Below are 22742 nucleotides of genomic sequence, written 5' to 3'. Positions count from 1 at the left end.
CAACTAGGATGAACGTAGCGCCCGTCGAGTTTCTCCGTGACGTATAAATGTCAAGGCTCGCCGCGTTCGTGCACGCGTGCAGCGCCGTTGCGGCCGGTTCTCGGTTAACTCGCGGTTAATATCGCAATCGTTGAGTCATAATTGCAATTTGTCCGTCCGTTTGCTCGCCCCGTCTGCGGAATCGTAGGTAAACAATTCGTCTTTGTTTCGAACCGCTCTCCCCAACGCCTCGAGCAATTCACCTAGATCCTCCCATAGATCCTCTCGCGCAAAACAATTCCCCGTTTTCTTGCGTACAGATGGCTCTTCGTGGATCACCATCAACGAGCTGTTTCTCCGGTAAAGGGTGAAAAATAGTTCCTGGTGATCAGCCTTGGAGTATTGCTTCGAAACGAATGCTCTGACGTTAATCGACGTGAATTATTTATCTTTTTCTAGCAGTTGCCAGTCGTGATTAAGAATGATTCGAGGAATACGGAAGCACGGATTATTTTTTTTTTTTTTTTAGGTTTGTAGACTTCTAGTTTATTAGATGGCTAGGTTAGTGCAGGGAGGTATGGTTAGAAGTGTCGGCAATAATCGGGGTAATCAATGAGTAGCCTTGTACAACACACCCCCATTGCTAGGCCTAGCCTTACTTGCTGCTTAGAGACTCTCTGGCATTATAAACTGACGTCAAACTAATCAAACGAATCCATGTCGTTAACTTCAAAGAATTCAGCTCAACAAATCAAGATACCTCCGAAGTATCATCAAACTCCACAATTAAAGTCTAAACTACCCTCCTACAGAATCCACGACAATTTCCTCTCAATGTAGACACCTACAAGAACGTCGACCCTGTTCAAACACATTTCCCAAGTAAAGAGGAATCTAATTGAGGGCTTCTAGGACAACTAAGAGCTCGAGGAAGCCGAGAATTGGTCAGCAGAAAATGTTGAAAACCATTGGATTTTCGTGGTCAGACATCTGTTTCGAAACACTGCGCGCTATGGCGGCGTACGCCCGCGTGTCCCCTCGGTCTTGAAGTACTAAAAATACAAGGGGAAGCCGCTCTAAAACGTTCCAGCGGGGCGGTGTAATTATTGCTGCACGGACTGCGAACCCGATGTGCTCGTTGCTGCCAGCAGCAGTCTCCGTTGTTGCTACCGGCTCCGCTGCTGTCCGGTGTATGGCTCCACGAGAAACAATCGAGGTCATAATTCCGACTAATTGAGACACTCGACGACGCAATTAGGACAACGCCGGCGTGAACTGCCACCCGTGCGGACAGTCGAATTTATTTTTCGCCTGCGATTCTCGTTTCGCGGTAGGCAAACAGAGTAATCAGCCATAAAAAAAGAGAGAGAGATGGTGAGAGAGAGAGAGAGAGAGAGAGAGAGAGGCGTGAAAGGGCGGATCCGTCAGGACGAGATCAAATTGAGGCTTGCAGTTCGATCTCGAGCCACGATTAATATTCTGACCACGTTGCTTGGACGTGTGTACGCGTATCGGCTCGCGAGGATGCAGCGCGAATGCAATCATCGGCTTCGTTGCTCTGGGTCCTCGTTGCCCGATACGCTTCGACAGTTTCCTATTCCTTCAGACGACCCTGGGACCGATCCCTGGCGATCAGACCAAGCACCTTGCGAGCAGGTTCGAATCCTAATCACCTGGAATCCTTGGTGGGGCACACAGAAATTCATTGACGAGGGCATCTGCCTAAGTATCATCTTTATCTTCCATCTAGAAATAGTGGAGTCGAATTCGTTGTGGCATATGATATACAATGAGAGAGATTGTATGTTAAGTAGTCACAATTTCGTCGATTCGACCGCGATCAGGAGCGATCCCCACCACTGTCCACACTTCCTCAGGTTGAGCGAAAGGCAGCTGTAGAAGCACCTGTCCAGCTCCATTGTACCACACCTACCATAATACCCTTACCAAGAAAATATTCTATCTCTACCTTGCATACTGACATCTCCCTTAATACTCCCCACTTTCGAATATTACATAAATCACCCCTGTACATAATTTCTCGTGATTAGCAAATCATGCCAAACCAGTGGCAGTTTTGAGGAAATGATCGTGCCCTGGTGATCCACCTACAATCATTGATCAACGAGTGGATCTATCATCCATACCGCGAGTTTTTGGAGCAAGTATCGTTATCGTTTCCAAGTTTCAACCACAGTTGCGATGAGAAGACGCAAACTTCTGGTCCCGGTGGACCACGGACCCGCGATGTAACGCGTGGCGAACTATTATGAACTGTTCGCGGGGACTTGGAGCGTTCTGTCGCGTGTTCGTGTTTGAGTTCGCGCAAAGTGTCGTTCGTAGGGTGAGACGAGCGCGATGAGAACGCCCCTGAGAGTAACGACGATGGACGAATTCATGAAATAGTCCGGTGGAGAAGCGAGCGAGCCACGCCACGCTGCGCCGAGCCGGAGCCGCTTCACAGCTGCAGCTGCAAAACGAAAATGTCGTGGTCCAGGATAGCCAGTGCCGCTCAACTCGTGGCCGCGGTGGCTATCATCGTCAGGATTCTGCTCGCATCCGCGGACCCGATCGCGTATACCGACGAGCAGTCGAACGAAGTGACCGAGTACGGGATAACTGAGAACGTCACCGAAGTCTACATAGGTAAATCCAATCGTACTTCACGTATCTGAAATCATTACGAATTCTTTTGAATGAAATTTATGTATTAATCCTATCGTGTTTGAATTCGTATAGAGTAGGACCTGAATATTCACGCGAACAGCGTTGCTAAATATTTATTATTTATTTTACTAGAGTTGAATATACATGGTGTAAGCTGTCCTTTACGTATTTCATGTAGAACGTGTTCGTATATGCAAATGACTTTAATCACCCTGGTCATCGTTAGACGAAATGCATTCTGCATCCTCGATCACACGAGAGACACTGTGTTTTTTGTTTCAAAGCTCTTCCTTATACGTCGAATGCAAAATGTATAGAAAGTCGCGGACAATGGGAGCGCGTGAAAGAGGTGCACCAGAAGACGCGAGCAATTTATCCGGATTAATTGCCCGCACCGGTGATCCAGCAACGTTCCCGGACACCGATAAAGAAACGAAGACAAAGTGATGCCTCGACGAATGAAATCTCTATACGGGACCTTTTATTATCCGCGACTTTTTAACGGGCCCACTCTTTCGCCGTGTGTCCCGTTCGATTTGCCAGGGGACAATATATGCGCGCTATTAACGCTTGAAAATTTATCGATATCGGGATCGTGGGAGAAATGCGAGTGGTAAATTTAATATTCACGGAAAAGAACCAGCGTTCCCAGTAAGAGGATTTAAATCTTCGCGAACGAACGTTTCGGGGAACGTTGGTGTGGATGGAACGATTATGAAGCAGATGACAGGAAATTATCGAGCAAACATTACTTTGAGTTATGAACAATTTCAATCTGATAAACCGGTGCAAACGCGTTAAGGGAATTAATTCTTGTTGAATTCTGACGACTAGTTTGTTGCCTGTCCGCAAAGGACTTAAGACCATGGGACGAAATGTTTGAGGATTAATCAGGTAATTGGTCAGCAGTTGGATACGCGGACTATACTGCGTAATGGAGATTAGGTAATAAGCCAAGCTTAGCTATTTTATATGATAGCAATTTGTTTTCGCTGCGCCTGATTTGTATGCAAGATGAATTGAAGGATTAAGCGAAATGCGGTACTGCCTTTTACTGGAAATATTATCCGTAGGTACTCAGTGGATATTACGTAAATACGATTCGACGTAAAAATTACATTTGTATACGGGTTTAAACGACTTGTGCTATTATTGATCTAACCTACAATACGGCAGCAGCTGATGAAGCCTAGACTGCATCGCCAGTTTTACTTGACAGGAGGTGGTTTTAATTCATTAATTGCCACTATCAGTGTGGTGATAACGCATACGTATTCGGTTAACCGTAACAGTATCCGTACGTTGGAGTATTAATCAAACAGTCTGACATCAGTCGGTTAATTGGATATTTCAGTAATCGATGAAAACGGTTGAAGCAATAACTGTAATTACGATTTCCATACTCGTTACTCTAAATAACCAATCACTAATAAAATTTCAAGATACATCATGTAATCAATATTTCCTATCAATCAACCATTGAACTAATATAAATAGAGCTAAGAAACAAATTTTCTCTAGTCCATTATTCGAAATTTCCTGTTGCACCACAGGTCAAAATACTCGTTGCACCTCGACGCGTCTCGATTCACCGGAAATCGATAATGGGAAAAATTCCCTGAGCAGTGTGCTATCCGTAATCGCGCACACGCGCGAGATAGATTTTCCAGGCGCGTGCAGCGGAGTCCGCGCGACTCATTTCCTTTTCCGTCTCGATTTCGAGGAACGCGGCTCGCGTATTACGTTTCTCTCGCGGTGTCCAACCTCACGGATACGCCTCTGTGTCCACCTAAGCGGACAGGTAACGCTTTATCTCGGTCTCGATCCTGTCCCCCTACTCTCCACAGTTTCTCCTGAAACGCAACCGCGAGCGCGTTGCGTAAGCGCTCGATCGCGGATTCACGGGTGCGCGCGTTATCATAAAAGCGCGAAAACACCGCGTCGCGTTTCTTCTGCCTCTCGCGATCCAGTTCCGAAACGTTGGTCGCGTGACACACGATCCTGCTTCCTACTGAAGATCAGAGGTCGTCAAACTAGCGGTCCAACGCCTGTCGATCCTCTGTGTTTGTAAATCCTTGGAATTTTTAATTTTATTCACTTATTTTGTTAACTCTACCGAGCCAATATATGCTGCAGGTTCTTTAAAAATAATGCAGCACTTACTCTGATCCCCCGATCAGAAAGCAAATATTTATAAAATGTCGAAAAACTTAGCTCTACTAATGATTCCACTTCATGTTTAAATTTTTAAATGTCTTCTACCCAGTGATCCATAAACTTTGACCCCCCGTGTAATGCTCTATCCTGACAAGGACCTGTCAGGAGAGGATGCTTCTTCTTGTCCAGTCTCGGTCCAGTTTCGCAATTGTCCTCGAGCAACCAATCGCGGGGCGCGTGATCCGCCTGCGAACGCTTCTCCTCTCTGCATTGTTGCAACAAGCGTGTATATACTGGCTGACCTTACAGGTGCTCCGTCGGGCCAGGTATTATAAGTATGGAAATAACCGTGTCGCGCGTTTTCGCTCGGTCCTTTATTCCTCATTTTTTTGGTTGCTTTTTTAAAGTCTAAGCACGTTATCTTCCACGCGGCAGACGTTCTATTTTTAAGGTTGAAGAAGGAGTAGAAGGAGCACGTGGACAAGGTCGCGACTCTAATTCGCATGGCCAGAAACGTCTAGCCGTCTTTTTTGTACGGTTGCTAATGACCATCGACGGAGAACTCGCATCTCAAGTTCAGATTTGCTTGAAATCGGTTAACAAGGATTTGTTGGATCCTCAGAATTCCAAAATTTAGATTGTACAGAAAGTGGACACGTGGAGAAAGTGTCTAAATTTGAATTAAAGATGCAAAGCCTCGTGGAACACTTCGAGACAGTGCAACCTTCCATAATGTTGCTATTTCTCCTCTCGAGTTGCCGCAATCGTCTCTACCACCTCTCGGTACTTCTCGATCCCTATCTCGTTCCAAAAGCACTTCGAGACAAAATCCTTTAAACTAGACGCGTATAGTTGGGAAACCATGCAGATGAACCCGATTATAACACGTTGAAGCTAGATATTCGAGTCCTCGTTGGTGACGCCTGGAACGATGGGCTTAATAAATTGCAATCGCGCGAGAGTGTTCGGTTCGTTGAGTTCCCTGACGTTTTACCGTCTTTCTCGCATAACGAAACCGCGATGGCGCGCGATAAGGTTAAATAACACAGTCCGGCGCGGATTCGACCAGTTGGAAAATGCGCTGAACGCGTTTCAAGTTCAGAAACCTGTCCGTTCAGGAAGCGGGAACCGTTTAACGCGGGGCAGGTAGCCGACGATCGCTCCGTTTCTTATCGACGATTCCTTTCACTCGCGCGCCATTACTCATTGCGAGCCGATCCTAATAAAGGCACTTTCGCCTATTTCTCGTATCCTCGAGGAACGCCTCTCTTATGCATCGCGGCAGGAGCGCAGAAATGCTTGGGTATACGACTGCTCGAATATACCGGGTGAGCCGTTCTAACGCTCGAGTCAAGAAAGGTGTACCGAACATTACTGTTAAGTAGAATATTTTCTTGACCTACACGTGGGATGTTCATGTTCCTCGTACCTATATTTGTTTGTTGAGACTTTGGGAAATGTATTTCGATTCAGATATAAACATGTGGTACATGTGTAACATTCGATATTGAATATTACAATTATTATTATTATTATGATTGTGTTTTCATATTGTACAGACGTAAAGGTACATGTAGATTTGTCTGGAGTTGGAATACACGAGAGTGAAACAATCGAGGTGCGTCTAAAATACTGTTATGAGATACCTATCCTCGGTAAGTGAGAGAAGAAAGTGAAAGTATAGAAGTCGAATGAGGTCGAAGAGGTTATTAGAATTTCTCCGAATGAAATCTGAAGGGTGGGGAGTCAAGGATAATTCAAGGCCACGTTTGTTTATTTAATGGATTCTGTAGGTTTTTAATGGTTTTTGTAGGGTTAGAGAAAGTGTATTAATGTGTGTATTATACCATGTTGCATTTGATACGAATTGCATTTCGACGAAGTAGCGAAAAAACCACCTCGATAACATATTCCTGTTAATCGACGATAATTGTGACAATCTTGCGACTGTACCAAAGACTCCATTTTATCGAAACTTGTGGAAAATTTACGAGGAAACAAGAGTTCGCGTAAACAGTCATCGAAGATCGTTTCGTTCCACGGTGCGAGATTAGTCACCTGTGGGGAACGTGGCGTTCTAATTCGCGATAAGTCAGCGACGAGCAATTACCAGGGCTCCGAAGCGCAATTTCCGTGCATTCATTCGCGACGATGCTGAAATTCAGTATCACCGGTTACTCGGTGGCGTTCAAAAATAGCTCGTAGAAATTTAAATTCCTCGTTTGCATCGTGACATGGCGAGAAAAACCTGTCACGAGAAAACGGAGACAGGGATTTCGAGGGTAGCGCACGACGGACAAGTCACTCAGCGGAAACATTAAACGAATGCAACGGTTGTAAAACGTAGTGGCAGTGACAAGCTATTTATTTAGAACGCTTTGGTTTTGGGTCATCGTTTATGACATTTGGAGACCCGCGAAAATAAAAATGTTGCGTTCGAACGGAGGACTGTTGTGCCAGGGAACACTGTCCAGAGTCTCTCATTGCTTACTCAACTGACTTATAGAAAATATCGTGTCTTTTTAGATAGACTATCTGTTTCTGTTCTTTTTCACGTTTAATATTCGCTTGTTGCACAGAAGATTTGATGTAACTTTTTAAATATTCAATTCCACTTCAAGGGAGGGGCGATTAAAAATTGTATTCCTATTGACGCAGACCACAAAAAGATTAATATTAAGAAACATTGCTCTAACACCTTTGCTATAATTATTATATTTAAATACTGGTCTTTTATCGTCTCAGAAAGGTTGAACACCTGGATTTTCCCGGGGCTGCGCGTAACCCGGAAAATGGCATTAGTCCTCGATGCGATAGGTTCGTTCTCTCCTTTCTCTTCCCTTTTTCTGCGACCAGCGCTTTACAGTGACGGAGAGCGAGTTGCACGCTCGACCTTGCCTATTCACAACGTAATCGTATTCATTTTTCAGGCTGTGCGTGCACGTATACTCGATATAACATCGTCCGGGCCGCGGATTGTAAAGGTTGCGCGGCCGTTCGTCGGTAGTCGCCTCTTCGTTTCATCGCTAACGCGCCTTGAATACTAAACGAAACGTTGGTTGTTCGTTCTGGAGCAGAGGTGGGCGAAACTCTTACCTGAATGACAATTTCGAGTAACAAACGAAAGATAAACAACTGCTTATCCGACACTCGTTAGATAAAAATTAGACTAGAAGCGAGATGAGTTAATCGCAGAATGTGATGAATCGCTCGAGGAATCGATGAAGACAACTCGATGATTGATATACTAAAATAAAAATAAGCCAAGCTATTATGCAAGGAATGGTGATGGACAAATGTAGTTGATATAAAAAATGCTCGAGAGTTTAATGGAACGCCATTGTATGTAAAATACTGGAGGTAAACGGATGTATTTAATATTCCTCGTGCAAATTATCGAATTAAAAATTCGCCTTGCTACGATAATATTTTTATTTATGTATCGTCGACACGATACGAAAGAATCGAAGATTCGCGAAAAGGTGTCAGGTGTGGGAAAACTTAAATGAGAGTAGCCAGCGAGTATATGAATACGAAACAAGGGAAGTCGGATGGATACACGGCTTTTTGCGCTCTTTTTAAATTGCGAATGACCGGTTCGCGAGTATGCACGCGCTAGCTGTTGCGCTAAAAGTGAGAGCTGGGTTATTGGGTAAAATTGAAATTCGCTACGGTGCCATTTATTCGTATCGTTCCCTGGAAGCTCTAGTTTTTTTTTTTCATTGATATTCATACGGTGCTAGTCGAATTTTAAAATTCATAGCACAATAGAATCTTCGTTATACGAATGCCAATTGTTCAAGCGCTTGACCTATCCCTTTTCTGATTGCACGATCTCCTTATGACCGTGAAAATTAATTAACGAGAGAATCTACATAGTAGAAATTAACGAGAGCGTATCAACGGCATTGAAATTTATTTACATCTGCCAAAACTATTTCCTTATCGTCACGTTAAATATCAAATTTTATTCCTACGAATATCCAATTCAGCCCTCTGCAAATTGTAGTTCGCGAAGCACCCAAAGCTTCTTACCTAGGTTACCCCTGTTACACACGAATGAATTTTGGTAACATTTCGGGGACCCCCCTCTTCGATCGAAGCTCCCCCCCTAGGCAGATGTCGTTTTTGCGTATGAAATATCGCACCGCTGCTCAGAATAGTAATTGCTTTTTCCCGTGCACTACGCGAACGCTTTCAATATCACGCGCTCCATTGTCAAAGGGTTAACGCGAAAACGAGACGAAAAGAAACGCGGCGCAAAATGAGTTCCTCCCCCCTCGTTCGTCACCCTACCGGTTGCTCGATTTCGTATTCGAGCGATATCCGTGCTCAAATATGCGGCAAATAGTCGTCGCTTGACGCTAGTTGCGCACCGTGCCTAACGTTTCATTCCAGTTTGCTGGCGTAGAAGTATCGCGTTACACAGAAGCACCGTAGGTACACGACGCGTTATTGAAGTCCGTTTGGTCCTGGCGGGGATATCAGTTTGTTCAAGGTATCGTTTGAAATCGGAAGCAGCAGTCGCCGTTCAAGTAGAGAGTTTTTATAAAGAGTCAAACGACGAGATCCGCGGAATCTGATTGCGAGCTTCGAATTCGATTCGCTCGATTGCGATAGATAACGCGTCGAACGCAACCCCTAAACGCCGCCCTGTTGCTGAACGCGAAATTCAATCGTGAAACCTTATGGGGCGATAGAGTGTTTCACGCGTACAGTTTCGTTTTCTCCCCTCTGCTGTTGGGCGTATCGTTCAACAAGGGAGCGACCATCGGTAGAAATTTCTGGGCGATGCTTTTAGATTCGAAGTGGTCCGTGTATGCGATTCAAAGGGTTTTTCAGTATCAAACAAACTACGCTTCAACGCTTTATCTTGAGTTTTGGAGCTCTATGAAATAATGGGAATACCAAGTTGCATGCGTCGATTGCGATTGAAATTAGTGAGGATTTAAGAAGATTGTTTGCTATAGAACAGAATAGATGTACAAAGTGTATTTTGCGCTCGTGGGAACGTGGCTTATGGATCGATCGCTACTTGTCCTAAGCTATCAGACCCTATTAGACGAGCGCATGTCGCAATGGGTTATTTCTGGTGGAAGTAAACGCTAGCAAGTCGTTTGGAGTGGGCGACGACATCAAAGTTCTATCTCGTCGTCCCTCTTGTCAGTGTTTATGACACCCTGACTACCCCCGTGATCTTAACTCCCGACTCTAAGGGTATTTCTCTAGTCTACATACAATAGCGGTTTCTAGACTCTTTGGTAGACGTTCCTCTAAAAGGAAAATTGAATTTGAAGCATGTATTTACACTCGGTCTCATAAGTATTCGTACTCTCTATGTCTGTTGAAGAAATTTTTCTAAATTAAATGACAGCTTTGCCGTTTCCAAATAAATAGACGGTACACATGTGTACATTTATAATAAAAAATTTATTTTGAAACATCAAACGCATTTTAGATAAATATCTTCAATAGACATGAAAGGTACGAATACTTATGGGATTGACTGTATTTGGGGAGTCTACCCAGTTTGGGAGCCCTAGCAATTTTGCTCTTTCTTAGGGGTTTCAACCCCCATTTTAGCAAACAATGACACAGATCCTGTCTTGAGCTACGAATTTTATAAAACAATTTGCATAGACCTTTTTTTACAATATCCATTAATCGACATTCTCTCCAGTCTCTGACATCTTCATTAAGCATATCAGTAGGTTGTTTGGGCTCACTGGCTCTTTCTAGCTCGGGTACCTCGGGCTCGCTAAACCCGTACTGTAGCTACGATCAAACATAGCTACAGCCCCTGAGGGTTTGATCTATGAATACTTCAAATACCATTTCCTCGCGAAATTTATGAGAACATTTGTCTGATTCGATGTGATTCGATTACACGACGAGTTGCTTATTCAAAGAGCGTTTTAGATCGCCAGGAGAAGACGCGACCGCGATTTTAGAGGCTGCGGTCGCTGGTACGAAACGTGAGGACGGTGTCTATAGAGTTACTCGTCAGCGCGAGGGGTCTGAGAAGACACTCGAGGCGAAATTAATTATTCAGACTTCGGCCGTCGCAAGCCAGCTCTCGTCTTTGTACGTGGGAAATTGGAAAGCCACCTTGGAAGATGATGAGCGACCGACGAGAATGAAGGAAAGGAGGCGCCAAGTGCATCGACCGAAAAATAGTTTACGGAGCTAGGCTGCACGCGATACACGAAAAACTATCTCTTTCGAACCTAACTCCCATTGCCCTTTGGCGTGGTCAGTGCATCCTTCGTGCTTGGGTTCGGTTCGAGACCTCTGTTCCTCATACTTTCTGCATTTAATCGGTATAAGTTCAGTCATGGGCTGGGTTCCGCGTGTTTTACAATTAGGTGGACTCGTCCTTCACCATGAAGTGATTAAGCGCTATTTTTGTACGACCTATTCCGACAGCAATGGGGAAAGTTCATATGTCCATTCATTTATCAATTCTATTCCTAACGTGTTTTGTTAACGTGTGTTATCCGCTCTAAATTTTTGTCTTTCATCTACGAGCTAAAATAATTGATAAAATAATTCTGTTTGAAATTTGTTTAATGACAGATTTCCTGTTTCTTTGAAACCACTTTCTGCTACTCCGTTCTAATTTTATTTCTCATCGTTTTCCAGTGCCAACGAAACCATTGAACTTGTCATCTCACGGCATCACGTCTAAGACCATCGAATTGTCATGGGCCGAGCCAGAGAGCGCTAATGGGATCATTTCCGGTTATCGTGTCTACTACATGCATTCCAATTTCACCGACGTCCAGATGTACAAGACCAACGACTACGACTCCAACGGCTCCATCATCGAGTTCGTCTTGAAACGACTGGGTGAGTAATCTCCAGAAAACGAAGCCATTTCGCGGCATTGATCGTCCAGTTCCCCTTAGCGATTAAGGCACGTCGATGGAAACTGCGCTCGAGATATACGTTTCGAGAATTGTCCAGGTAAACAAAGAGACGTCCGCGTACAAGTTGGCTCGCCGATAAGCTGGAAGTCTTATCGAGAAGCCACGTTACGTCTACCAGCTCGATTACTGCTGATGAATGCATCGCTAGATAACGCAGGAATTTCGGATTCGACTAAGTAACATATACTGTTACTTCTTGTAATAAAAAATAAGAGACTTGGCACCTTCTGAAATAGGCACTTTTAATCAATTCTCTTCCAAAAGATTGTTCAGACCATTGCGAAAGGAATCGATAAAAATGAGCAATGTTGACGAGGATAACCTACAATAATTCTTCCAAGTACAATCATCTGTCTACGAACTTCCTGAGTTCTCTTTCGCGCTAACTAGATTCCCTTTCAGAACCGGACACAGAGTACAAGATATGGGTAAAGGCGTTCACCTGGAAGTACGAGGGCGAGCCGTCCGACAACATCATTCGTCGGACGGACATTTCAGGACCGAGCCCACCCTCTATCTTGAACGTCACCTGCCAGACCGACGATTCGATTTACATCCAATGGGCAAGACCGAAAAACTTCACAGGCTCCATCGACTACTATTTCATCAACTATCGTATCGAGAACAGCAACCGCTACGAGACAATTGAAATGCTGTCCGAGAAGAACCACCTGGAGAGCGCAGTACGTCTTCCCTACCTTGTTCGACACTTGTTTAAAAAATTACACACTGTTGAACAGCTAGAAGAAGGGCTCAAATTTCTTTTAAAAATCCTCCCAGACTAATGACGAACCATCTTGAAGACTCTCATGACTGTAGCTTGATTTTAAGTGTCACTAGTGTGAAAGGAACCAAGACAGCATAAGTATATGAATTTACATTTCTCAAACACAAAGTAATTGTTACACAAATTCATGAAACGGAGCCTCCTTCCCGTGTGTTCCACTGTGTGTGTACGTCAGGGTTTCCGTTACGGTGGCTAAACGTCGACGAATTACCAGAGTTGACCACGACACTTATTTTCCACTTTCTGCGTTTTTCATCTTTTCACTTTGATTATCCGTCGCTCGAGGAAAGGAATCTGTTGCAAGGATTACTGGACGGGAACTCGAACGCGAAACCTTTCGTTTTCTCGAGCAGTCGAGCTTCTCCAGCCGTAGGCGAGTTGCGATCGCTTTAATCTGATATCGAGATACTCGTTGCTTACTACGCGTCGTATTTTAGATCAAATTATTCCAATTCACCCTCGTCAGTTTTGCTGCAGGATTCCTGCATTACGCGAGCCTGCTAGGGGAAATAGTCGATGACTGAAATTGAAAAACCGTCTTATCTTGCTGGAATACTGCTTCAAAATCTGTGGGTACATCATGCAAGCTCGAGAGCTTGATCCACTCCTCAAAATTGAAACTGTTCTGTTTTCTACAACCGTTTGTAGATATTACATTAGTTTATTTTGTTAAATCAGTTAGTGTTACTGTAAGTAGAATTTAAACCGAGTTGTTGTCTAAATACTGTGATTGCCCAGTGCAGCAATAGTAGAACAAACGCAAGATGTAAATCTTGTGGATTTTAAGAAAAATTCTCGCTGAGTAATTTATCGTTTGGATCTAACGACTGATCAGGACATTGAACCTATTAAAAATCGATAAATTCGCAGATGATCATACCGAATCTGACGACGAACACCGTGTACGAGATCGTGGTACGTGGAGGCACGCGTAGCACCATCGACGATCGAGTCATCATCGACGGAGAGGATTCCATACACTGCAAAGTACGAGTCACCCGCAACTGCGACAAGATTCCACCATTACAGCCGCACAGCTCCAAGGAGCTAAGCAGCGGAGTGGTCGCTGGAATGATCTGCGCCTGCCTGGCCGTGATGCTGATCATCACGTCTTTCGTCTTATGGAAGTGAGGATCCAATCATACGTCTGTCTTTTTCATTTGTTTCGTCCTGCATGAGCTTTTCCCCCGTGCTTATCTCTCGACTAAAGTAGAGTTCGTTAAATCCTTCAAGATTTTTGAAATTGAACGTTTGGCTGGTGCATGATTAGTAAATAATTTTTACTCAGATTTTTTTTGGTTAAAATGTTAACTGAAATGAAGCATATAGCTTGAGTATCAAGTCAGGACTTTCAACGATACCCGTCACCGAACGTGAGATCCTTGAAGTCGGTTTAGTGGTGATAAATTTTGAAATTTGTTTACAATGTTCAACTCGTTAAAAGAAGAAAATACCCGTGTCGCATGAGTTTGTCAAAAGAATACTCGTCGAATGGGCCCTGTAGAGAGATCATCGTCCATAAGAGTTTCCCTTCTAAGGAACAGAAACGAATTAAATTGGCAAAGTCGATCGTCGTCGCGTAATTACGGTCGATTCACGTCGCAGTCACGAGGAGGGTATTAAAAAGCACTCGACTGGTGCATCGTACGTGCTCAATCTTCTCGGAAGTCACCGCTTCGAGTCCCTTCCCCCGTCTCTGATTTCGCGATATTTAGTCTGCCTGCACCCTCTTCGTCGCTAATAGAACAGGGAAGCGCCAACGTGGACGACAAACGCTCGTTTTAGACAGAAATTTGCAGAAGTTTATACAAACTCTGAAAATACATTGAAAATTCTAATTAAATTCAAATTTTAGTCGAATGAACAACGAATGAAACACAGTTCGTATCTCAAATTTTACACCTAGACGGTCTATCCTAGTTCCAGATCGTTTAATCCTAGGTTCTGTAATGCCAGCCCACCTCCGCCTAATCGCCCCTTCCCTTTCTCCTCCGCCAGCGACGCTGCCCGACTCCGTCGCTGGCGGGACGCTTATCAGTCGCGATAACGGACGGCGTCGAGGCGGACATATCTCAGTCGAGCGACGTCGTTTCGCGGAGCAGATCGACGTACCTCTGTTCGGAGTCATACTAATCGCGCCAGTGCTTCGAAACGTGCCTCGCCACGCGAGGTCTCCGTTTTCTCTGCGATCATCGGAACATTGTTACTCGACTACTTAGACGCTATGTCGCCCGAAGGATTCGTGAATATTTCTTAATTCGTGGTACCGATCGTCGTAGCTCTATGTAACATGGAATCAACAGTGGGAGTAGCGTGACAGCGGCATGAAGAAGTTTCGCAAACTGTGAGAGTTTTACAGCGAACAAATTATTTCATTTACTCTCCACAACCCAAATTGCTTGACGTATTAAAAGAATTCCACGGTGGAACTTTTGATGGACGTTGTCAATGCGTAACTGACGTGAGAAATTGCAAATTAGTCGATGCAAACAAATTCTTAGTAGGGTAACTTATGTTAGGTGTAGACTATTGCTACATGGCTTCGGAGCTACGCGACAGTTACACAGGATAGGCATTTACATGTTTATAAATCGAGAGAAACAAACATGTAAACGTACTTAATAATTGGTTTTCGAGACCTTAGGAAATCGTTGTATTAACTCAAAGTATACGTACGTACATGAATGCAAGTATGCATTGCATTCTGTAAATGTATTGCGGTACAAGGACCGGTACTTGTAGATATTTTACTTCTGACAAGGGCACCTCGAAGAGAAATTTTCCCGTAGGCGCCAAGCACGAAGCCACGATGCGATTACCTATTAAACGACGTACAGAGGTGTTTCCTCGAATTCGTGTATTACATTCGTTTCGATTTTATTTCCCGAGACAACGCAAGACATTGATAAGGACGTTCGGTGATTGCTCGTATCGTTCCTTGCCGCGATAAACAATCCCCTTTCTCCTCTCTTCAGTTGACGTTCTCCTTACGTTTTCGTTGGAATGCATGTTTATAGTGAAACTGATCAGGCCTTGCCTGAGGCCAATTTTCAGAAAATGCTTCCACACCGCGTACTGCTTTCTGGACTGGGAGAACACCGAGCAAGACGGCGAGCAAACCGCCGTGGAGATCCAGAAGTTCGTTCAACACGTCGCCACCCTCCATGCAGACAGCGGAATAGGATTTAGCAAGGAGTACGATCTGATCAAGTCGGAATCTGGCAAGTTCACCACGGAGAACTCGCAATGCGCCGAGAACACAGCGAAGAACCGATACCTGAACATCTTGGCCTGTGAGTAGCTCCACTATCTGCTTGTTTACTCGCGAGGGAAAAGGAAACTTTCTAGGAAGAACTACGTGGGGGTCTAGTATTTTAAACAGTGTACCAAAGATCCAAATCACCGTGTGTTGGAGTACTAAAAAGTATTAAGAAGCGACGCGATATAAAAGACATTCTGAAAATATTCAAGTAAAATCTCTTCAAGTATATGTATAGTCTAAAGTATATTGTTAATGCAACGCTACGAAATTATATTTAAAAATTGATCGAGGATGTGACTCACCATTAATCAAGGGAAATCGTCCTGGGTTGGCAAGAGAGGTTGACGATCGCACCACCTGCAATACAAAAATAAAAATATTTATTGTCGTTAATCGTTAAACGTACCTACTTTTAAATTTTGATGAACCACTCGCGTTGTGGACACTTGGAAGACAAGAACATAATCTAAAAGCGTAAATTTGATTTGATTGTTTCAAATAAGTTTATCCTATGTGCTTGGAAGTCATAGATAAACACTCGATAAAATTATATGCCCGTCTTCGAATAATAAATGCTACCTTATCAGCTTGTAAGATTTTTACCTGATTTTATAGGATAGTACACACGACTGCTGAGGTATGGTATATATTAATGCTAAAATATTTATTGATTTCCAACGGAATAATGGAACAATTCCACTCGATCGGTGTGAAGCACGGCTTCATCGACAGGTCGACATTACCGCGCAGCCTCTGTTTTTCTTTCTGTCGGCCCACCAGCGTCGGATTCTATTTTAAACGACGCGAGTTTCCCTTTCATCCTCGCGGTATACCCCGTGTTCCGTTTAATTTTATTCCTGCCTTCGCCAACTGTCGTAGGGATGCGACGCGTTATCGTCCGTCTAGTCACGATCGAAGCCGTCTCGATTAAATCGATTACGCTTGTATTAAGTCGCGATCTTATCTTCAATGGGCATCTCCCAGTTGAAGCTAACAAGCACCTAGCAAGAATTCGTTTCAAATGATACCACGGTACAGGAAACTACAACGTAAAGTATCTTAAGCGGTACACACAGCATTCCTGAAATTCCTCGAGCAATGATTTTTATGAACTGTGGAAGTCCAAAGCTACTGAAACCGTCTAGTTACTTGAATTTCAACTGAGATACTAAAGGAATACACTTTTTTTTACATCCTAAACTTTAATCAGCAAATTTATTGCTGCTGCTTATGTTAATTACCTGAGCTGTTATCTTTGTAAGTTTTGAATCTGAAGAAATTCAGAATAAGCTGTAACATTGTAAACCTGTAACACTTAAATCTAAAATATGCCATTAAGTGCTACCAAGGTCTCCATTTCGAGCTCGAAATATCGCTCGTACCCATAAAGACCCAGGTAGCTAATGGGGGGTTAAGAATGCCCACTCGAACAAATCGAACGCTTCATTAAAGAGTAATTAGGATAATTAGATTGGTTCATTCGTCTTTCGTTCGTTCGTCATCCACGCGTGCCAACGCACGTTTCACCTTCGAGGAGACAGAAACGCAGCTGGCACAATGCGGCAATTGTAATCGCGCGTATCGGAAGTCTGCAATCGTCGCAACGTCGGCCGACCTCGCGTGGAAACGGCCACCAATGGAGCTGAAATTGTGCTCGAGCTCGCTTTCTACTCCAAACGGAGCGGCTTTCGTTCGATTCGTGAAACTAGCTGGACCAAAATGATCGTTGACCTCGTAAAACTCGTCGCGACGTCTCGCTGCAGCTCGAATCGCCTCGAATCTTTCACGTTTCACTGTAGTGGCCATTTACTAGACATACCAATTGAAAATATAGTACATCTTGAAGTTGACAAAACATTCGTATTCTCCACTGACCAATGAAACCATCGAAAACTCTCTAAGTAATCAGTGCAATAAATAAAAGTACAAAGTAGCATTTCTAGGTTCCATAGATCTTCCATAGATCTTTCCTACATTATTCAGTTTCTGAGCTGCAACACCTGAATCTGAAATATCTATCGAATATCTTCCGAACAAAGTCGGTTCCTTCGCATTACCCCGCGACACGTCGCGAGTTTACAGGCTGCGTGCAAACGCGTCAGCTCCGATGCAACTTATCGTTAGGCTTGGCCAAGAGAGACGAGAAAAGATACTGGTTTACAATTTTACACCGATAAGGTATCGCGAGCCGTTGGCGATAAGAAGCATTGCGGTCGCGAATCCAACGGTGAGCGACTGCGAGACGGGCCCCAGGCTACGAAATTCGCGATCCAGCCAGCGCTCGCCTGGACTGTTCGCAATGTTATCGGATTAACGAGCAGCTCTCGCTCGTTTTTAATGTGAGTGACCGGCAGCACTCGACAACGAGGTCACAGATGCTTCGCGGCGCTGCTCGTTACTGCCTATCAGCGAGAGAAGGAGTAGAAGAAGGGGACGAGAGACGCTCGATCACCTGGGTCGATCGAAATCAGCAACCGTCGATCCCAGGATTTTCAGAATGTAATTAAACGTCCTGCATAGTTGTACCGTAAGAGCGAGATCCTCGATACCGAGAGCCTCGATCAAGACAGAATAAAATTAACGATCCGGTCGAAGTCCCAAATCTATTTAATAAATAATTGGCGAATTAATCGACATTCGATTTACCTAATACCTGCTTATATACTCTTACTCTATAATCGCGCAATAACATCCTCCCCCAATACTAATATTAGGTATGGGTGATGATAATACTTTGATTGCTGGGTAATCCACAGACGACCATACTCGTGTGCGATTGCTGGCGTGCGGCGAAGATCCTCCAAAAAAGGGCCACGATTACGTGAACGCGAATTACATCGACGGATGGCAGCGCAAGCGAGCTTATATTGGCACTCAGGGCCCCCTGACCTCTACTTTCGACGGATTCTGGCGTATGGTGTGGGAGCAGAAGGTGTCGATCGTTGTGATGATCACTAATCTCGTCGAACGCGGAAAGGTTTGCTCGATAATTCAACTACAACAGAAACCGAATCCATTCGTGAGCCCTCGAAGCATAAACTTCATTAATTCCTACGATATTTAGATTCTCGTTAACCATAAGGAATATTTTCCTACAAATATTTCCTTCCATTAACAGAAATCGTAAGTTGGAGAAACACTCTAATGGTCTGTATGCTCGTAGGATCGCGAATGACTTCAGTATCCGTTTTAGCGTTGTGTGATTGGCATAGCTATTAATAGCAGATGATCCCAGTGAGACTAATCGTCGAAGAACAAACTGAACTTTTTTCCTGTTCTCAGAAAAAATGTGACATGTACTGGCCTAAGAAGGGATCCGTGACTTACGGTTACATCCAAGTGACTCTGCTGAGAGAAGATGTCATGGCAACGTACACCATCCGTACTCTTCAAATTTGTCATCTGAAGGTTGGTACATCGCGATTCAGTTTTGAGAGTTAAGCTTCGAATGTTCACTCGATAAATACTATTGAAAATTGTCTTAACAGTCCAAGAAGAGGAAGAATGGAGTGAACATGGAGGAACGAATCATTTGGCAGTATCATTTCACCGGTTGGCCCGATCATGGTTTGCCAGAGCACCCATTGCCCGTGTTGAGCTTCATTCGTAAATCTTCCAACGCCAATCCTCCAGGCGCAGGACCAATCGTCGTCCACTGCAGGTGAGAACAGACTTCGAGTATTAAGAGAGACATCGTAACAAGTCGAAAGACATCGATTGAAATTCTTCTTCCCTTTTCAGTGCTGGCGTTGGACGCACCGGTGCCTACATCGTCATCGACGCCATGTTGAAACAGGCCAAGAGCAAGAACGAAGTGAACGTGTTCGGATTCCTCAAGCACATCCGTACCCAGCGTAACTTCCTGGTCCAGACCGAGGAGCAGTACATCTTCATCCACCATGCTCTGCAGGAAGCCATCGAGAGCGGTGAGACCAACATCGACACGAACAACTTGCTCACCTACGTCCAGGACATGCTGAACCCCAACAACACAAACACCGATGCTTGGAACAACCTCGAGGCCCAATACAAGGTATCGATCTATAGTCGTATCAGGATAAAACTAGGCTAACGGAACGTTTCGATTTGACTGTTGAAATTAACCTCCAGCTGGTGACTTCCTGGAAGCCTAAGGAGTTGAACCTGCTGTCCGCCATGCAATCTTATAACCTTCACAAGAACCGTATCCAGGAGATCATCTCTGTTGAGACTGCTCGCGTGCACTTGACACCGAAAGCTGGAATCGATGGGAGCGACTACATCAACGCAACATGGATCGCTGGTAACGATTGTCTCTGGTATTTGTCAGAAGGATCGAAGGTGCAGAATATAGACCAAACTCTGCTTTCCAGGCTTCCACCGCAATCGCGAATTCATCATCACTCAACATCCCATGAAGAACACGATCATGGAATTCTGGCACATGATGTGGAACTACAACGCACGGACTGTGGTCATGCTGACCGAATGCAACGAAGTGAGTGGGACAGATGCGACTTTGCTTAACACCTGAAGATATCTGATGCGAATTCCTTTGGCTTACATGTCTAGTTTGATACAAACGATAGTCAACGCGTGTAGAATTATATCGTCACTGTCCACTTTCAGGAGTACCCAGAATTCTGGCCAACTGAGGGAAAAGACCTGGAATCGGAGACGTTCCGCGTGCGAGCCTGCGGAATCAAGGAAACCGCCAGCGGAATGATCCTGCGTGAGGTGGCAGTACGCTCTCTGCAAGACGATTACGAACTGAGTGCCAAAATCGTTCAAGGACCACCGTCCCAGACTGGCTTCTGGCCGCACAACGGCAATCCGCGACCTCTCGTGAGTCTGATCCACGACTTGCACCGCAACTACCAAAACGGACCGATCGTCGTGATGGACAGGTAGTTATTTATCGATACAACATACTTCGTCGAGCTTCGTTCGCTAGAAATTACGTTATCGTGTCTGGATTCAGGTATGGCGGCGTCGAGGCTGCGGTGTTCATCCTTCTGACAACGTTGAAGAAGCAACTCGACTTTGAACAGAGCGCTGATATCTACATGTTCGCCAAGCTGTTGTACATGAAGCGTCCTGGAGTGTTCCGATCGAAGGTACGATCTGATACTGTTTGAGATTGAGACAAAAATATTGTTACTATTCTCTTTAACATATGTCCTTAGGCTTGTTCTTTCCAAGTGATATCTTTGGTCTAGATGAAACTCTCCTGCATTCGAAGAGACACCGAAATACTTTCAACCATTTCAGTTTACCCCACCAGAATTCCAAGATCTCGCCTATTGGCTTTGAGATTTCACGCGTTTGTGCTTCGCAGGAGGATTACGCCCTGCTCTACCAATGCCTGGAAGCCATGCTGACGTCGAAAGGCCACGACGAGCCTGACCTGTACGCCATGGCCAACGGCCACGCATCCACGATCTCCGACCAAGCCGACTTGCCGACCTCGTCGATGAAACACATGCTAATGGACTACTCACCGAAAATGACCCGCGAATACGCGACCGTCGAGGTAAACTCGATCTCCGACTACTCGATCCCCATTCGCGTCGATCACTCCATGGAGCCGTGCAGCAGCAGAAGCAGCGAGAGCTGCCTGTCCACCCATGCTGGAATGGACCACGAGAAAAACATCGTCATGACGCATCGGAACGTGAGCTACCACAATCATCCGGGAAGCGTCTCCGTCGTCGTTGACGCGAACGGATACGTCACTAACGGCAACATGCGCGTGCCACCAGAAGGTATGGAGACGAGCTGCAAGATGTTGCCCCAATGATGCCTGGTGATGTTCAGTTGCAGTGTTCCCTCGAGCCAGCCCGAGCCACTGTAATTGACTGAGCTCTACACTGCCCGAAGGGTAACGCGGATTCTGTGAGTAGCTCAAGTATCTCCCACTATACCTCCCCGCGAACTTGGTTCGAAGATGCCTGGGGATGATGCTGAGATCTTACCAAACGTCTGGTGGAAGGAATGCGCGGGGTGCTTTGAGAAAAGGGTTGAGATATTCGAGGCATTCGCGACCTGGTTCTTCGTGGTTGATACTAACTGAGGCCTCAGAGTGTGAGACGTGTCCTTACCAGGAAATCTCAGCTAGTATCAACCAAGAATAGGATTCTAAATGCTGGAAAGACCGCAGTGTGTCGTATAAAGAAGTAATCATAAATTTAGCTGTGGAACATCCATGCACAGTTCACGAATTTCAATCTCATTTCGCTACTTGAACCAATTGACATCAATTAGTATGATCAGTAGCTATTAAATTCGACTACTATCGGGTTACAGACCCCACTTGACTTTCCACCACGAAATTTACTATGTTCCACCGGCTACGTGGATGTTTGCTAAGAGGAGGATGAAGTTCCACAGGCATCTGTATTCGATGAAACCTGACCCTGACACCTTGAGTGCTCGGAACACAGATATCATTTCCTTGAACATCCTCTTACTGTTTCGTATCAGTTTCCCCCATCTTATAACGCCAGCATGCAATGTGCTTCGTACAGGTCAATTCTTCAAACATAAAGCTGTTCACATTCCTATTATACAAAATAGGAACGACTTTGTTTACGAATTATAATGAAACTAGCACGAAGAGAAAGACTTCGGCTCTCTTTTCTTCGTTCGTCTCATTGTAAAACACAAACAAAAATTGTTTCCCATTTTATAGATCCTTATATATTCTGACGAGGACTCGAACGTGAAAGTGTAGCAAACTCGTGCATTGCCAAACAAAGTCTTTCGATAATCTGTATTACAAGCATTTCCTTAAATATCCTTAAATATTCGCATCCTCGACAAACTACACAAACGTATCCTTTTGAAAACGCATACACACTCGATAACGTCGTCACGAATTCTTCCCGTCGACATGGAAAACAAACACTCGACGTTAAGTACACAACTACGCGAGCCGAGAGGCCGAAGGACCTGTCGTCGCTAGATTTATGAAACGTTTCCT

The 22742-nt window shown here is 44.6% G+C and overlaps 1 protein-coding gene and 1 long non-coding RNA gene across 3 annotated transcripts in view; one reads left to right on the top strand and one right to left on the bottom strand.

Moving 5' to 3' along the window:
• LOC128873283 (tyrosine-protein phosphatase 99A-like) overlaps positions 1 to 22742 on the top strand; it is a 497101-nt gene that overhangs the window by 465601 nt on the left and 8758 nt on the right. Inside the window, exons 7-20 of one of the 2 annotated variants that reach the window (XM_054116751.1) lie at positions 11446 to 11652; positions 12135 to 12415; positions 13390 to 13646; positions 15574 to 15812; positions 18538 to 18758; positions 19064 to 19189; positions 19270 to 19442; positions 19523 to 19814; positions 19892 to 20063; positions 20134 to 20258; positions 20390 to 20667; positions 20742 to 20877; positions 21099 to 21525; positions 21578 to 21655. In XM_054116751.1, coding sequence (XP_053972726.1) covers positions 11446 to 11652; positions 12135 to 12415; positions 13390 to 13646; positions 15574 to 15812; positions 18538 to 18758; positions 19064 to 19189; positions 19270 to 19442; positions 19523 to 19814; positions 19892 to 20063; positions 20134 to 20258; positions 20390 to 20667; positions 20742 to 20877; positions 21099 to 21525; positions 21578 to 21618 — 2975 coding nt within the window. In that variant the 3' untranslated portion in view covers positions 21619 to 21655. Of the gene's footprint in view, positions 1 to 11445; positions 11653 to 12134; positions 12416 to 13389; positions 13647 to 15549; positions 15813 to 18537; positions 18759 to 19063; positions 19190 to 19269; positions 19443 to 19522; positions 19815 to 19891; positions 20064 to 20133; positions 20259 to 20389; positions 20668 to 20741; positions 20878 to 21098; positions 21526 to 21577; positions 21656 to 22742 lie in introns of both variants that reach the window. The other variant, XM_054116750.1, reaches the window with a different exon arrangement.
• LOC128873286 (uncharacterized) overlaps positions 15819 to 22742 on the bottom strand; it is a 72337-nt gene continuing 65413 nt past the window's right edge. The window contains exon 3 of the long non-coding RNA XR_008456387.1: positions 15819 to 16138. This is a non-coding gene — a long non-coding RNA (uncharacterized LOC128873286). The remainder of the gene's footprint in view (positions 16139 to 22742) is intronic.

The sequence above is a fragment of the Hylaeus volcanicus genome, chromosome 3, assembly GCF_026283585.1.
Source record: "Hylaeus volcanicus isolate JK05 chromosome 3, UHH_iyHylVolc1.0_haploid, whole genome shotgun sequence".
In the NCBI taxonomy this organism is placed as follows: Eukaryota; Metazoa; Arthropoda; class Insecta; order Hymenoptera; family Colletidae; genus Hylaeus; species Hylaeus volcanicus.
The sequence above is the reverse complement of the archived record's forward strand: the minus strand, read 5'-3'. Positions and strand labels throughout refer to the sequence as shown.